General features: G+C 31.2%; 1 protein-coding gene across 1 annotated transcript; it reads right to left on the bottom strand.

The window, feature by feature from the left end:
• Positions 1-3025: 3025 nt before the first annotated feature.
• On the bottom strand, positions 3026-14234 carry LOC112697059 (uncharacterized). Its single transcript, XM_025750044.3, has 13 exons — positions 13729-14234; positions 13155-13304; positions 12641-12811; positions 12151-12294; positions 11355-11460; positions 11084-11232; positions 10730-10855; positions 9352-9495; positions 8983-9070; positions 7886-8259; positions 7231-7554; positions 5031-5261; positions 3026-3585 (listed from the first exon to the last, which is right to left on the bottom strand). Exons 1-13 carry the CDS (start codon positions 14011-14013, stop codon positions 3451-3453), a joined length of 2427 nt encoding a protein of 808 aa, XP_025605829.1. The 5' UTR covers positions 14014-14234; the 3' UTR covers positions 3026-3450.
• Between the last annotated feature and the right edge of the window lie 3439 nt (positions 14235-17673).

Genomic DNA, 17673 nt, shown 5'->3' with positions numbered 1-17673 from the left:
TAACAAAAAGCACGCTGACCTATATACGATTTCCATGGCATGCTTTACGTTGCTCCTTCTCCTCCTCCTCTTCCTTCTTCTTCTTCTCCTACTCTTCTTCTTCTTCCTCCATGAAAACGAGTTTCTTGTCAAATTTGTTCGATCTCCTTCGTGCATTCTCTCTTTGCCTTTTCATTCGTTATTTTATCTGCATTTATCATTGGTATTCTTGCTTCGTTTTTTTTATTTTCATGGTTTCTGAAATCAAGCTTTGAAATTGTTTTGAAGATAATGGAACTTCAGAAATACACCCAAACAATTACAGAAATACACCTAACTGATTACAGAAATACACCCAAACAATTACAGAAATACACCCAAACAGTTACATAAATTCACCCAGATGATTATAGAAATATACCCAAAGGATTACAGAAATACACCCAAAGGATTACAAAAAAACACCCAAAGGATTTAAAAAATACACCCAAAATTCGTTGAAGTACACCTTATGCATACTTCAGAATTCTTCTTCTTTCTCCTCCTCATCTTCTGCTGCTTCTTCTTCTTCTTCATTTTCTTATTCATATTCTCATAATTCTTTTTTGGAGGAAAAATCAAACAAAGAAGAAAAAATACATAATGTTGCAAAATCAAAAGAAGAACGAAAAGAAACACGACGATGAAGATGAAATACTTCAAAAACGAAGAAGAAGAAGAAGAGAAGAAGGAGAAAAAAAGAGGAGGTATGGAAAAAGAAAAAGAAAAAGAAATAAATTACTTGTATGACTTGTATGGGAAAACGCTTGTATGTGGAGAATTCCTCTTAAGATTTAGGTAGAGTATTAATTAAAAATCAAATTTAATCTAATATAATTAACTTTAAAAATATTATTTATTTTTCAACTTACAAATTATTTTTTAATTACGTATTCTAATTTAAAATTAAAGATAAATAAATAAATTTTCTTTTACTTCATAAAATTAATCAAAACTTTAAATTATTCAATTTAAATCGTATAAAACTCTCATTATTTTTAATTATTAAAATTTTAGATCCCTAATATGAAAATATTTAATTATTTTAAGAAATTTTATAAATTCTACTGAATTTTAAACTCAAAGTATTATAAAATTTTAATTTAATTACTTTTAGAAAAAATAATTCTCTTTAAATAAATCATCAACAAATATAATAAATTATAAATAACTTAATATTTAATTTTAAAAAATACGGATCTTACACAAATCACCCTTCCCAATCCTCTTCCATGTGGAGTTGTCGTGAACAGTAAAGTATCTTGAACCAATAGTCACATTGAGTGGAGTGTTGGATAAAAATGCTAAAACCGATAGTAAATTTACACAAAAAGCTGGTACATATAGAACAATTTAGAGAGAAAGCGACAAATCACATGCAATGTGAATGGCTGCTCAACTGTCTAGAATCCAAGCATCTTTGGATAAATTTGACCTTGATATTGAGGTGTTGAGAACAATACCTGATGGGGTGCTGATCTCTATAAAGGCATTTAATGAAATCTCTTGAATATTCGGATTATTCAACAAACTAAGGAGTTGTTGGTTCTATGTAGGAGAAAGTTGTGTGGCTGAATTGATATCTTGATCTTGACTCTGAGGTGTTGAAACATGATGTACAAAAGGTTTCACTCCTCTTCCTTTGCCATAGTTATCTTTTCGCATTAAACCTCTGCCTCTGCCTTAAGTCTGAAGAGATTGTGGGTTTTTGGCAAAGAAAGCTACCTGGTTTTGAGAGGAGGAAGCTCCAATAGCTCGATGCTTTTCTTCTTGAGATGTTAACTGCGTAGAGGATCCATGAGAAGAATCTGGCCACGAATTTGTGAGTAGAATTCATCTAAAACCTATCAAGAAATAGTGCACATACTCAGCTTGGAGGAACTCTTGCAATGCACGAGCATCTTCACAGTTACACTGTACAGATCGATATGAGTTCAGTTCTTCCCAAAGAACTTTAATCTTGGTAAAATACCGAGAAATTCATAAAACTCCTTGGTGAAGATTCATTAATTCGCACTTCAACTCGAACACACGCAGGTCATTACCATGTTGAATTCGTTCTTTGAGGAAGTCATTACCATGTTGAAATCATGCTTTGAGGTCATTTCGTAGTTCTTGAGCAGAATCCGTGTAACCTAGAGATGTTGCAATCTCTTTGGAAACCGAATTAAGAATCCACGTACTTACCACATCGTTGACACATTGGTAATTCTCAAATTTCTCTGGCTCAATGTCTGAATCTGGTTCGAAATCGAACCGGTGATGAATCCAAGTTTTCACTTGGCATTGAGAGCCTTTCGCATTACATAGCTCCATGAATGATAATTGTCTTCAGCAAGTTGCTGAGTGACGAGTATTAAACCAAGTTAATTAGATGAAAAAAGGAAAAACGGATCTGGAATCGTGGAAAAGAAAGATGAAGTAACTAAATTTGCTATGAATCTTTGAAGAATGAAAGCAATTCTAGACACAGAACTCGTGATCAGAACTGCATGCTTCTAACAAAGGTGAAGAAGCAAACGCGTTCTCGTCAAGTGAAGAGACAAAATTATCACAGCAAGAAGAATGATGAAGCACCAGGTTGAAAATAAAAAAATAATTGTGAAGGAGATGAAGATGAGAAAAATCGTGAAAGGTTAAATCTACAATCAAATGAACTCGATTTGATTACTCCTTTAAAAATTAACTCAATAATCTAAACAATTTAATATTAGATGATTCCATCCCAGCTTTAGATATAAGTTCACTAGGAATTTTACCATAATTGGGATCAATCATGCATTAGTATACCCAAAATCAATCACTAATATAAAATATACAATAAAATATAAAATATATATTTAAAATAAATTTAATTACACATATACTTATACACAAATACATGACAACTAATTTTGATATATACTTAGCATTTTTGAATTTGGATATTATTTAGCAGCTCCAAAATTATTAATCCATTTAAATAAATTCAACTGCAAATACGATATTAGATTTACAAGTCTAAAAGTGATTGAAAAGCTAATTTATCATCGACACCTATGCAGCTAGAAATGAAATACACTTTCCAGTTTTCACTAATGAAGGAGTACAATATGATACAGAATAGAAGATACAAACGAATAATTACAGATGGATAGTACCTTTTCAAATTTTGATTCTAGTTGTGGGTACTTCGATACACTGAGTAATAAATCTTGCAGCATATCATTCTATGATTTCTATCATGAGAACTACGTGGGATGCTTCCCCTATCTATATATTAAAAATGATTCAGTATAGAAGATTTGGTGAGTGTCTTACAAATAGCTTTCAGCAACCAAGAGCAAGAGATATATGAAATATTGGGTTACTTATAGACACGTATAGTTGTTTGTACATTCTGTCATAATATACACAATTGTGGGGCCTTAAGGTGAGGTTGATAGAGTTCTCTTACAAAAAGGAATCACGTATCACTCGTGCTAATACCCGAGAAGATAATCTGCTAACAATTTCAGGAAGCACTTTAGCCGAGATGCCGGGCAACACAGGGAGCAGGTCTTGGATAATCTGAGGGACATTGAGTACCTGTTGCCATTCCCCCAAAACAAAAAACACAATGAATAATTAAATTGATTGTCAGATTGTGTTAGACACCAAAAGAGAAAAAAAAAATTGTTTCATTTAACTTTTTGAGAATTGATTTTGAAGTAAAGTGATTTATATTTAACAAGAGTAAACCATCAAAATGGTATCCGAAAGTTTACTACACTGACAAAAATAACCCCAAAAGATACTAATGATAAGTTCCCGAAAGAACACGACAAAAACCTAGAAATTCAATATATATTCTAAAAAACGACTTTAGAATCAGATTTTGATGTAATGTTTTGCAGATCTTATTAGAAAAATAAAATCTTTTCATCCTTAAAATTTGGTAATTTTATGTGTTAAGTGAATTTTTTTAAAAAAAGTTTATTGTGAATGACCTTTTCTTTTGAAAAATAAAAACAAAAATCTAAAGATCAAACTTTTTCGCTCCGAATTTTGTGCATCTTCTACATATTTATTCAAATGTTGCCGCAAAAATTCGGATCAAATGGATAAATCGTTTGCCAAATACGGAAGTTTTTTTTAATCACTTATAAAAAATATAATATTTATTAGTTATTTTTGTCGCATTTTCAAATCATTCAGGGGCTATTTTATCAATAACATCTTTCAGGAACCTTTTTTATCAATAACATCTTTCAGGAACCTTTTTGTCAGTATCCGAAACTTTCAAGTACCGAATTGGTAACTAAATCTATTTGATAATTTTCTTTTTTAAATATATTGACACCCATAATCAATAACTAAAATTGGAAAAGTGAAAAATTGTGTGTCATATAATTGATTTTGGACCCATAATCAATTATGAAGTCTTGGTTAGGGGTAAAACCAATCATCTAAAAAACTACATAATTGATTTAGATTGTGATTCATCATAATGGAATATGGGCGCATTCAATTGGTAATCCAAGCTCTAAACATGCTTTGGACCATTTTTAGTTGAGGGAAAAATCAATGCTATCTATAAACAAAAAATCAACCATCAATTAGCCATCCACCCACCCGTATAGGAATACATAAGAATACGAAATGACTACATATTCATATTTATAATCAAATTTAATAAATAATATAATTAAGTAGATTTATATTCATAATCAACATATGAATAAAAAGTATAAAAGTATAATGGTTGCTGATTAGTGTTCATAAAAAGTTTGATTATGCTATTACGAAAGAAGTTTGAATATTCAGCTACATAAAAGTTGATTTTTCCGGTGAGAAGTTTGATTATTTTGGTCAAAATCACTGTTAGAAAAATGTGAATGGACCCTAAATATACACAAATACGTAATGACTTATTTGGTGGCAGATTTATAGTGTTGATAACATTTTTGAAAAACAATATACTTGTCTATTAAGAGAGAAAAAGAGAAAGGCTCACAACAAAGTTCTCGATAGTGAAATTCATTATTCATTACCTGACCAGACGTCCTTGATAGTGAGCTTCCAGCAGTCAAGAACTCCACCACTTTCTGGACATTATTCAGTATGACTTCATCCTCTTCGGTTATGGTGGGTATAAGTGCTGTCGTCTTAAAGGGTCCAATGGTAGGTACCATACTGAAAACCGGGGCCGCATTCTGAAATCCAAGTGGGGATATTATTCTTACGAGTTGTTCTCTTGTAAGTGCATCAATGCCTTTGACAATCTGCATTCACAGGCAATAACGTGGATCACCAAATGCACAGAAGTCAGAAAGTAGCACTGATTCAAACTACCCATAAATATGACAAATTTCACAAAATATAGCAAATAGTTCATCATGGCACTGACAAACAATATGCAATGAATCACCTAAAAAACAGTATGATATGAAAAATAAATGTAAATGAGATGAAAACACTATATAAGCCTTTTGGACAACAAGAAGCCTCTTTTAGTTCAGGGTAAGAGGAATTGATGATCCAAGTTGGCTACTTGACTCCTATCAAGTATTTATTATGTATAAGGGATGTTATTCAACACTAGCCACTGCCAAGCAAAAATCAATCATCTGGATGCATTGCAGCCAATGAACCAGAATAAAGTTACAGAAAAGGTAACAATGACAAATCAAATTGAGCAGGAGGAGAGGAACATCAATAAAACATTTCAAGCATAATAAAAAATAAAGTCATAACTAATTATTTTTATCTCATTTTCAAGTTCAGCTATTTGCAGAGTTTCAGGTCAACTATTTAAACATTTGTTGGTTTCCTCTTATCTGAAGAATTTAATGTGAGAAATTATGAAATTGATGATAGGTTGGTTACATAAAGCTTAAGTATCATTTGCTTACTTTAGTACTACTTTGATTTCTTCTTTCATATAATTTTCATATATATATAAAATTTACTCAACAAATAGAACATGCAATATCAGAATTTAGACCTTTGATATGAACTAATATCTTCTATAATATAATTGAAGAAATTAATGTGAGAAATTATAAAATTGATGATAGGTTAGTTGCATAAATGCTTTTTACTATGATATTTTAAATGTGACTATATAGATAGATTCTTTTCTCTATGTTGCAACAAACTAAGTTTAGCGTTGACATGGCAAATTCATAGAAAATGTAAAATCTTTGGTATCATTAGCTTCTTAAACACTACTTTGGTCTCTCCTTTTATATATTATAATAGATAGTTATGACTACACGAGATTACATCCAGGGATTAAGAGCCCTGCTAATGTTTCATTAAACATAAATTTGTCATCATCAATTAAAATGCTAATTAGATTTAACTAAGCAAGCATAAGCTTGGCAAAATCAAATTATATATTTTGAAATATTTACTGATTCAATGCATTCAAGTGTTGACATTTTGTCCTGTTTAATGTGAGATGAGAGAAAGGGGATTCAATACATAATAATCACAGGATATACACAATTAACTACCGTATCGTAACGGATCCTATAAGGATATAATATCATAACTCATTTATTCACACATATTCTAACATGCCCCTTTTTCCAAGTAACTATCCATGTAATTGGTATTTTATTTTTCTTTTTTATTAAATTTTGGATAGAAACTGTATCTATTTAAACAACAGAGGTTCGTTCCCCTGATGAAAATTATAATGAGGCAACTGGGCACCAGATGGACCCTTGTCATTACTAATCTAAAACTTGTTACATACTGAAAGACCACAAGAGGCTTGGTAAGACATTGATATACGACGGGTTAGCTGACCTTTGCTAAAAGTTAACAAGCCTATTAATAATCTAGTTTCATTTGTTTTGAATTCATTTATCAAATGGCCTAAGGAATCATATGTTTGGAAATAATTATTTCTTCCCTAGAAGAAATATCTTTTAAGCATAGAGAAATAACATGAAACCTATCCGCAAAATCGTCGGATGATTTCTACCATTTAGCTCCCTTGATTTCCGCCAGTTATACAAAGATATGCAACAACTTAATACATCCAATACTATTAATTTCAAGTAATTTGTATATCACGCCATTTAGCGTACTTGTTTAACAAACATGGTCGAGATAGGAAGGGATATTTGGTACTTGGCTCTAAAATGCAAAGAATAATTAAATCAATTTGCATCTTAAAAAGTCATTTGAAGTTATAAGAAGTTATAACAAAAGCTTCTTAAATACTTATAGAGAGAGTACCTCATCCAGAAGAAATTCTCGGAAAAAGTTTCCCCTATCAGACAGCAAAAAGGCCAAAGCAGCCCTTGTTTGCAGTGGCTGCTGCGATTGAGGAATTGCAGACTGGAAACCGGGCAAGAGAAACTGTGATTGACTAGTAAGCACCCCAAGTTCAGCCATTTCCCCATTCAGACTCTCTCCACCTCCACTTTTGGCAGCAGTAATAAAATTCTCAAAGGCTTGCATGACATCAATAAATCTTTCAGCATCAAAAACTCCAGATTTACCATATATAGTATAACGTAAAGCATTCCTTAGCCGAGGGGATTCATCCGTAAGGAGCCTCTATCAATGAAACGATGGACATCAGTATAGATTAATCAGAAGAATCTGGTGTAGCAATAGGACAAGCTAGGTCACCAGTAACAGAAAATCCTATTGGTTTAGCATTCAAAGCTATGAACTAAACTGTCAAATTCCAATTTTGTTTCAGTAAATAACTTCCATGCATGATGGTTGTAACAAAATAAAATTCGATGAATTCCATAATATTAACATAATCATTCCTTCAATGTGCTCCACTCGAAATTTGTGCGTGCTCTAGAACTAGGACACATGCAAATGGAAAAGATATCCACCCTTTATTTCAAAACAGTCACTAAGCAGAAGATTATACCTGAGCAATATAAGGGTAGGCCTCATCAACAATGGCAAAATCCGAATTTCCTACTAAGGCAATCCCCTCTAGCACCCCAATAGCCCTAATTATCAGGGCAAAGTATGGGGGTATCCTAAATGGATAATCAAAGGTAATCTGAGCCAAATCTGATGCAAGCTCTTGAAAATTGATGTTCTTTGCTCCTCCACCTTCTAAGGCCTGATCGAAGACCTTGGCTAAAACTGGCAAGATTGGCTCCAAATTGACGCCATCAGGAATGAAACCGAGTTTAACAAAGTCTTTAACTATAGCTGGGTAATCCCGATGGATGAGATGAGAAATTGCTTCAATCATTCCATACTTTTGATCATCAGTCAATTTTGTAACAAGCCCTAGGTACAAGAAAATAATTTGATCATTTACCACAATGATTCACATATTGAAACATCTACTTGCATATATAAAGAGTAGCGTGAAGGATTAAGACAATATAATGAACCATGGAACAAGAGATACACGTTTAAAAATTATTCCAATTACATCATAGCTATAATATTCAGGTGAGAAACCAAAAAAAGCTATGATTAAGAAAAGAAAGCTTCATTAACACATTAGTGGCTCCACTTACCTCCCCACCCAAACATACCCTTAACAAGAACATCAACCATCCCCCTTTCTCCGAAAAAAAAAAAATATTAATATGTATGATACGGAAAAATACTATTGTCACTATTCCATCTTGAATTAGTTACGTAAATCAAATGATAACATAGTGTCCTATAACATGGAGGTCTGAGGAGAATTGGTTCTGCAACAGTAATATGAGAAATTTAACTCCATAATGAGCTTATCAAAGAGAATTAAGCATAAATATGTTTAGTTTATAAATAATTCATGACAAGACATAATGGCATTGTTTGATCCATGTAGTCAATCTCTCCTAGTGTGGAACAAGGCCTTGTTGCGCTGGTGGTTCTTAAAGCCAAATTAGTTCACATTTTCAACATATATTTCATAAAGTAAAAGCCACACCTATGTCTATAATATTGGTATCTTATGAGAAAAATAATCTACAACTATACAATATTCAGATACCCAAAAAAAAAAATTCTTACCAAAGTCAAGTATAGCGAGCTTTCCATCTGGAGTGCGGATCAAATTTCCCGGGTGTGGATCAGCATGAAAAAATCCAGTATCAAGCAGCTGAAATAAAATAAAAATGAAGATATAAATATGTAGTAATTACTTACATCAATGATTCCTAGAAGAATTCTTCTAATACTATACCACATACATTTTCATCATCATTTTATTATACAATCACATGTTCATTAATGCATAATTTTTACATTAAATATTTTATTTTCAGTGAAGGGTTCAAAGATAAAACAAGATGATTGGAATTGACATCGAAAGCAATAAAATAAAACATTCTATAATTCTTTTTAAACCAAAAAGATAAAAAAAAAAAAAAGTGAAACTACCTGCTTTAGATAACAGATGACTCCAACATTAACTAGCTCTCCAACATCGCTTTCCGTGCTTTGTGACAACTTCTCTCCGTCAATCCACTCTGTAGTAAGAACCCTCCTTGATGTATATTTATTGTAGGTTCTTGGTATCACAACCTGAAACTAGAACTATCAGAAGAAGTAGCCGAGATCTAGTGACCATTCATGTAAAAAGTATTCGGATAGAACTCCCACATATGTAAAACTTTTGACAAGCCTGTTATGAAGATAGGCACGTTTATTGTGTTTCTTCAAATTTATGAAACATTATACATAAATAAATATTGACGAAAACATTCTACATATAAACAATGTACCAAAATATCTTAGTTACAAAAAATCTTGACTTAATGAACTAAAAATCTAACCTTACATTCTCAGTTTGATCACCCATTTGTTAGGCATATATGTATCCACTATCTAGGGCTTTGGTGATTAGGGTAGTGTTTTGGATTACATCCTCAAATAAAATCACATTATGAATTTATTATGATATATGATAAAACCCAGCCTTACTTTCTATCGTTAACTTTTATGCCACCACATAAAATACAACTTCAATTCAGATGGCAGACTATACAGAGAGAAAACAATAACAGACTAAAACTCCAAAAGAATCATCTACCCACTACAGCATTCCACCATGTATGCATGTATAGCCATATCCACATTTCATATCCATAAACAGTTCAAACATCTCTAGGAAAACATAGGAAATAATTAAATATTCTCCCCATCAAGCATACACATGGATGCTTTTCTTATAGCTATTTTATCATTTTTAATTTTTAGTTAATTGCACAATGTCACTTGGAAATAAAAGCAAAACTCTGTAGTACATGCATTCATATTTTACTAGAACGGAAAGTTAAGATTTTAAATAACCTCCTTGTACTCTTTGGTCTCATTCTGGGAGACAACTTTAAGTTTCTTCCCTAGTGTAAGAAACTTACTAGAAACTTAGATGGCAGGAAGGGTTTCTTTTATTCAGTCTTCAAGTCATATTAATCTAATGCATTGTCTTCTAAATATATTTATTCCCCTTGCTTTTGTTGTTTCAGTGGGTGTTACTTGGTCCTTGGGGACCTATAAAACTTCATTTGGTCTGCAGTGTGTTACATTCCGTGAGACAATCTTGTCTCATGAGCTAGGATAATTGTTGTATTAAAAAAGACTGGTTACCTCTCATTCAACCATCTGATTTACCAATATATCATACTTGAATCATAACCAAACTTAGATTGTGGAAATACCAACCATGTTTTATATGCAATTCATTTTTCTTTAATATATAAAACACAAGGGGAAAATATAGAGTGGGCGAAAATTAACTTCAAGTAATCATCCGTACCTGTGGTAGGTCTTTCCTCATCATTTCAGCAAAACGATTTCCATTCTCACCTTCATTCACATAGTCTAGCTCTTCAAAGAATCGAGCAGCCCACTCATCAACCAACCCAACAACGTCTATTGAGACCTATAATGTACAAAATAATAAAATAAAGGCTTAAATATAATTTTTGTTCTCTATAAAATACCCGTGTTTTGGTTTTGGTCCTTATAAAAAAGTTTATTTTGGGTATGGAGGACATTTGTAATAAGCAATTAGCTTGCATTGCCAACATCACTATTTAAATGTTCAAATTAATTCAATTCCAATTGACAAATACAACTTCAAGTCTCTCCTCACAATAATTAAACTTACCTGTGGAAACTTTCGAAGAGCCAAACCTAGCTTCCTAATAATGAATAAATCAATTGTGACTGTCTCAAGAACAAAAGGTCTTTGTACTTTAACAGCCACCAAGTCCCCGTTTTCCTTTAGGCGGCCCTTATATACCTGTCCAAGAGAAGCTGCAAAGATTTAACAAAAGAATTAATACCTCCAGATAAATGAACTTAAAATACTAGCAAAGAGAGACTATACTTTTTCTACAATAAAATTACTATAGCTAATTGGTTGTCTGGAGAGCTACCAGCAGCAATGGGAGATGTTGATAGTTCAGAATAGATATTTTGCCATGGTTGACCAAGCTCCTCCTCAATTAGAGCCATAGCTATATCATCTGGAAATGAAGGAACCTTGACATTTACAGAATTCCCCCACAACCCCATCAAAAAAGAAAACAAACCTTAGCAAAAGGAATAATTCAGTATTAGAAATCATAATGTCATTGTGTAACTGCTAATAATTTTCACTATTTACAATTTCTAAATTAGTTCTTGTATGTTGGATCATGATTCAAATTTAGACAAAGAAAACGGCCCAGTAAACTGCTTATGAAAATAGAACATAAATATTAGATGCAACCAGCGCAACTGTTTCATTTTTCTAAAATAAATAGGAAATATAATTTTGATTCCTATTTGTGATAATGTGAAACTTCTTTATTGTGAGATATAAGGAGCAACTAAGAAAAAATGAGTGTCACTTACAGGGACAGACCAAATTTATTTATTTTGAACCCAACACTAATTTTAATTTGGTCCCAACACTTTACAGTAGCTTCATGCCAAGCTGAAAACTTCAAAGCAGCACCACACAACAAGAATTACTAATAAACAATTGCATGTACATGGACCACATTAAATTTTGCTTTTATATTGAACAAAATTGAAAAATGAACACTATGTATATGGAGAAAAAACATATATTAATCAATAAATCACACTTGTCTGCATATCAAATTATGAACTTTTCTCAGACTCACATAGAGATGGATTATGCAGAATGGTGAAATAAAGCAAAGGGAGCGAGAGCAATAAGCTTACTTTATCACAAAGTTTCTGCAGTTCTGTCATTGCTACAGGTGATAGTATATCAGGTCTAATGCTCAACGCTTGCCCAAGTTTTATGTACGCTGGACCCAAAGATGTAACAATTTCACGCAATTCAATTGCTCTAGCAACTTCGTTCTGGTTATAGAAAATTGGAAAGAGCAAAAATGAATAATCACAAATTCACAATGTAAACTCAAAAGTTGCATTGTAAAAAGTAGATAGGAATATATGGAAAGCGACACGTATACCCACACAGAGATACATGTTCAAGCCCTAGGTTCTACAGTACCAACTAGTAAACTACTTTTGTATGAAGTTAAAATAATTATAAAATAACTCATTCAGTCATTTCATAAAAGCGAACACTTCTTAGTTTTTATTATTTAAAAAACTAAACATAAAAGAAAATAAGAGAGAGTGGAATAAAACACTCTGGAATAAAGAGTAAGCTATGAAGCCTTTCTGGATATTGAGGAATTACCTCCTTAACCTTCTTCTTAATCACATCCGAAGCAATGCGCGAAAGGAAACCTCCAGCAACAGAAAGTAACTGCACAATGCGCGTAGCAACAGCACGTGGACGTTTTCCCCAATATGCAGAAATACTTGGGGGATCATACACTAAAGGCAAAAACTCACTACTTTCATCCACCTACACCAATACAGAATACAAAGTTCCAATTACAATCGAATCTGATACTCGTTTATAAAAAACAAAAGGCACACACTTTATCCAAAAAGGAAAAACGGAAAAATTAAACACTAAAATGAAAATGAGCATAAAGGAATGACAGCCAACATAGAGATAAACTCCAAATATATCATAAAACAATTTTTAAAGCAAATACATATCAGTTTGATGCTAATGTATTAATGTATTAATGTTAATGCACCATAAATCCATAACTGCTGTCAACTAGTAATCACAAACAAGTTCACTAAATTTTAAATAATAATAAAATAAAATACTATAAGATTCAGATAATTTTGAACACCTCAACAAGACGTAGCTCAACATCATCCGCAGCAAACAACGAGTCCTTCAGGTTCTGTCCACGAAGGCCTCTCATCAGAGTCGCTAACTGTTCGTCTTCTTCCATTTGTGCTCTCATTCGCTTTATCTCCTTTGAAACATCTCCAATTCTCTGCCATCCAACAAAACCCACACACTCAAAGTCGTTAACTCACGTGTTCCATCAACTCAACAAACAATCGAAATAAAAGACATGCAAAAAGAAAGATAACTGAATCATGCTTTCATGTTTTTATTTCCTGCATTACTTCTCTTGGTTCATGATTTCATGGTTTTGTGAACTAAATAACAAAAACGAAAAAATTATTTCATTTTTAGTATTTTTCTACTTTCAGTATTTTGTTAAGGAATAGATAAAACAGAAAACAGAATTTTAGTTATTATTTTCACTATTTTCAACTTTTTTCCCCTAAAAAATCCTGATTTCAATCCAAAGTTCTTTATCTCACTATTTCTCTGACAAAATCTTCAGAAAAAAAAAAGAAAACAGAAACGGAAACATTAATAAAAACAAAAACGAAAATCAAAAGTGTCACCTTTGATCCGCCGTTGACGGTGCTGCCAGTCGAAGTAAACCTAGATGACGAACCATTGACTGCACTGCTCAGTGGAGGAGACCTGGACGACGAATCGTTGATGGTGGTTGATTGAGCGGTTATATTCTGTTTAGCCTCCGCGGAGACGACGAAAACACGGTTGGAGTGGAGGCGAAGCGGACGGAGCTTACTGCTCCATGATGGCGAATGGTGGTGGTGTGAGAGTGAGCGACGGCGAGGGAAGGAATCGATTCGGCAGGAGACGAGCGTCGATGCGGCGTCCATGGCGGTCCGTCTCCCCTTGTGGAGAGAGAGAGAGAGAGAGAGAGAGAGAAAATGTAGAGAATTTGGAGCAATGCGGGCCAAACTGGTGGTGGTGGTGGTGTTTGGCGAAGTTTGAAGTGATGTGTTGTAATTGTACCTTCTTAGTGAGTGACTTGGTGTACGAAGTACGAACCACTAACACTTTGTGTGGATGTTGGAAAGAAGAGGGAGAAGAAAGAAAAAGTTGAATTACTTTTGTGAATAAAAAATAGATGATAAGAAAATAAATAAAAAATTGTTTGAATAAAAAAAATAAAAAAATTATAATAGTATAAAATTATATTAATATTTTTATTATAAAATAAAATATAAATATTTTTATTTATGTTTGATTATATTTTATAAATATTATAAAATATTATAGTTTTATATATTTGATTTAAATTATTTATTTAATACATATAATGTTTTAATATGAATTTTAATTATAATAATATATTAAAATTAAATTTACATTAATAATTTTTAATAATAATATAGCTAAGGATAGTATAGAAAATACAAAAATATAGTTTTTTTTTGTTTTTTTGTTTGTGATGGAAAGAAAATTTGTGTAGTGAAATTTACACACAAAAAAAATTTTTTATTTTTTTTTATAATCAAACAAAGAAAAATATTATTTTTTATTTATTTTTTTATATTTATTTTTTTTTATTCATTTTCTATCAAACTAAATATAGTGTAAAAAAAGAAAAAAAATGCAGACAAGGAGTGAAGGAAAAATAGAAATTGTACTAATTTTTTTCTTTAAAATTTAATTAAAGCCAATTTTTTTAGTCAATTAATTTTTTAAATTATTTTTTAATTTTAAATTTCGTATCCTAAGTTCCTTAAATTTCTCAAAAATTTAAAGATAAAAAAAATCTTATAATAAAAATACTAAATTAAGTAATTAAAAAGTAGTCCACTCATATTTATTCTTTTTAAATAACAAAAATTATTTATTTTTAATTATTTTTATCAAAAAGTAAAAAATATATATATAAATTATCTATACAACTTTTTTTTTAAAAAATTAGTATCAAAAAGAAAAGTAAAGAAAAGACTTAGTAAACAATTGAAATCCATAAAATACACTATTTTTCTTTTATTTTATTTACTCTATTTTTAACTAATATTTTTGTCTTTATTATTTTTTATTTATTATTAAGAACTTATCAGGATTTTTTATTTAAATAAATTTTTTATTTATTGAAATAAATAATTTTATAAATTATTACGAAAATATCAAAAAACGCTAGGGTGATTTTTGGGCTGGTTTTGGCCCAGTTCCAAGCCCGAAAACACAAATTAGAGGCTGCAGAGTAGGAGAATCAGGGAGACGAAAATTTATTATTCACACATTAGGTTTTAGATGTAGTTCTCTAGAGAGATGCTCTCTCTTCTCTCTAGATTTTAGGATTTTTAGCTTTAGTTCTTCTTAAATTCTGAATTCTATCTTATTTCAATTTAATTTCTCTTCTACTTTTATTTGTTCTAGCATTCTAGTTTATTTATTTTCCTTGTTGATTAATTTATGTTGCCAATTTAATTTATGAATGTTTGATGTTAGATTCAATTTCCATATTAATGCAATTTATATTTTATATGGTTATTGTTTCTTTCTTTAATTTGTATTATTGATGCTTCCAATTGGTTGTTAAATTTAATATTCCTTGTTACTCTTATATGTTTTTATGTTATGCCTTCTAAATGTTTGATAAAATGCTTGGTTTGATTTTAAATTAATTTTTTATATTCTTGAGTCTTTGATTAGGACTTGTGAACCTAAGTTGATTTTGCTTACTTGATTTACCTTCATTGTAGAAGTTAACTAAGTGAAAGCGAAATACAATTACATCACAATTAATGACGATAACGAGGACATGACTTCTAATTCTCAATCCTAATTAAGAGTTTTTTTAGTTATTAATCTAATTTCTTGCCATTTTATTTTCTTGTTCCTTATTTCAAAAATTCAAAAAGATACTTTTCCATAACCAATAGTAAAAATACTTTCCTGCAATTCCTTAAGAGACGACCCGAAATTTAATACTTCGGTTAATTTGATTGGATTTGCTTAAGTGACAAACAAATTAAATTTGATTGGAGTTTAATTGTCGGTTTAGAACTGTACTTACAACGCGCTTATTTTTGTAAAAATCTTTACCGATGATTTCCCATCGTCTGCAAGACACAGTGGTGTCCGCTTGAAGAGTTGCCACTGCAACGCGCTGCACCTCCATTCTGGATCTTTTCTATTTGGTGCGTGTATATTATTTATTGCTACCGCCTTTACCTTTTCCAATTTGGGGTTGAATCAGCTTTCTTTAATTTGAATTCATACTAAAGATGTTATGAATTCCTGATTGACTTGTGGAAACAACATTATTATATGTTAATAATAATTTTGAAATATCAAGGATTGTTTCTGCAATATGTTTGGATGCAACAATACACAGAAAGATTGGATAGAAAATTTGATTACCTTGCTAAATTAGATTCGATTATCAAAATCTCCATTTGTCTGGTAATTTTGTTTTCTTTTGATTTTTTCTTAATTTATGGATGATGCCAGTTAATGAAAGAACTAATATACATGTTAATTCCTTAGTGTGATAACTTTATAAAGCAATGAAGCCCGTATCTTTGAAGACTCCATTTACATGACCATGAGACTTAGAGTCTATATAATATTAACTAAATGAAGATCTAACATGCAAAAGCATTAACACTTCAGTGAATATTGTTTTGACTTTTTAAAAGCAGCTGAAAAAAAGAAACACAAAGAAAATTAGCCACACAAACATCTTAAAATCTGATTTTCTAAATAAATTCAGAACTGATAAAGTGATTGGAGGGCTAAAAAATGTTGAATTGACTTATTTTTCTTACTATTCAATGTTAAAATGATGTTTAAATTTAAAACTTAAAGAACAAAAGCACAAGTAAATACAGTAGTACTGCAGAATTTGGTCACGATTGCATTTACTTGAATATTGAATTGGTAATGATGAAAAGATCAGTGAACTGTTTTTGTGTTTATACTTTATAATAATAGTAGTGTAACATCCACTGATTAAACTTGTAATTACTATATGCCAAAAATGAGTCAAATTACTTAAGGTAGCGTTTGTTTTGAGGTACTGAGACAGAGATTTAAGAGACTGAGATTTTGTTGGTTCAAAGATTGGTACTAAAATTTCTGTCTCTTTCTCCAAAATTTCATTATTTCAATACTTCTAAAAAGTAGGGATATAAGAGACTAAAATTTTTAGAGATGGAGATTGAAACTTTAATAACATTTTATACTTAAAATATCCTCATTTCAATTAATTAATTCTAATTTTACTCTTTGTGCAAATTAAATTAGAGTTTTATTCTTATTTTAATTTCTGTCTCCCACTTTACACCAAACAGAATACTGAGATTTATTTCAATCTCTGTCTCTTAGTCTTAGTCTCTGTCTCTCAATCTCAGTCTTTCCGTCTCTATCTCTTTACCAAACGCTACCTAATAATAAGACCCCAGACACCCCTTATATCATTTGTTCAGCTTTGAAGAAGTGTTTCTTATACAATATCACTAATGCAGTTCTTGTGAAACCTACCAAAAGGCATGTGATGCACCATCCAGTATTGA

This window comes from Arachis hypogaea, chromosome 6 (genome assembly GCF_003086295.3).
Source record: "Arachis hypogaea cultivar Tifrunner chromosome 6, arahy.Tifrunner.gnm2.J5K5, whole genome shotgun sequence".
Classification (NCBI taxonomy): domain Eukaryota; kingdom Viridiplantae; phylum Streptophyta; class Magnoliopsida; order Fabales; family Fabaceae; genus Arachis; species Arachis hypogaea.
Note: the sequence above shows the minus strand (reverse complement) of the source record. Positions and strands in the feature narration are given on the sequence as shown.

What these genes read in the sequence shown, in the direction of transcription:
- LOC112697059 (XM_025750044.3), bottom strand. Translation starts at nt 14,013, where the DNA reads ATGGACGCCGCATCGACGCTCGTCTCCTGCCGAATCGATTCCTTCCCT. An exon ending in AACATCTCCCATTGCTGCTG is followed by an intron (nt 11,233 to 11,354) that starts GTAGCTCTCCAG and finishes AAATCTTTGCAG; the next exon opens with CTTCTCTTGGACAGGTATAT. An exon ending in CCTACCCTTATATTGCTCAG is followed by an intron (nt 7,555 to 7,885) that starts GTATAATCTTCT and finishes TTTCATTGATAG; the next exon opens with AGGCTCCTTACGGATGAATC.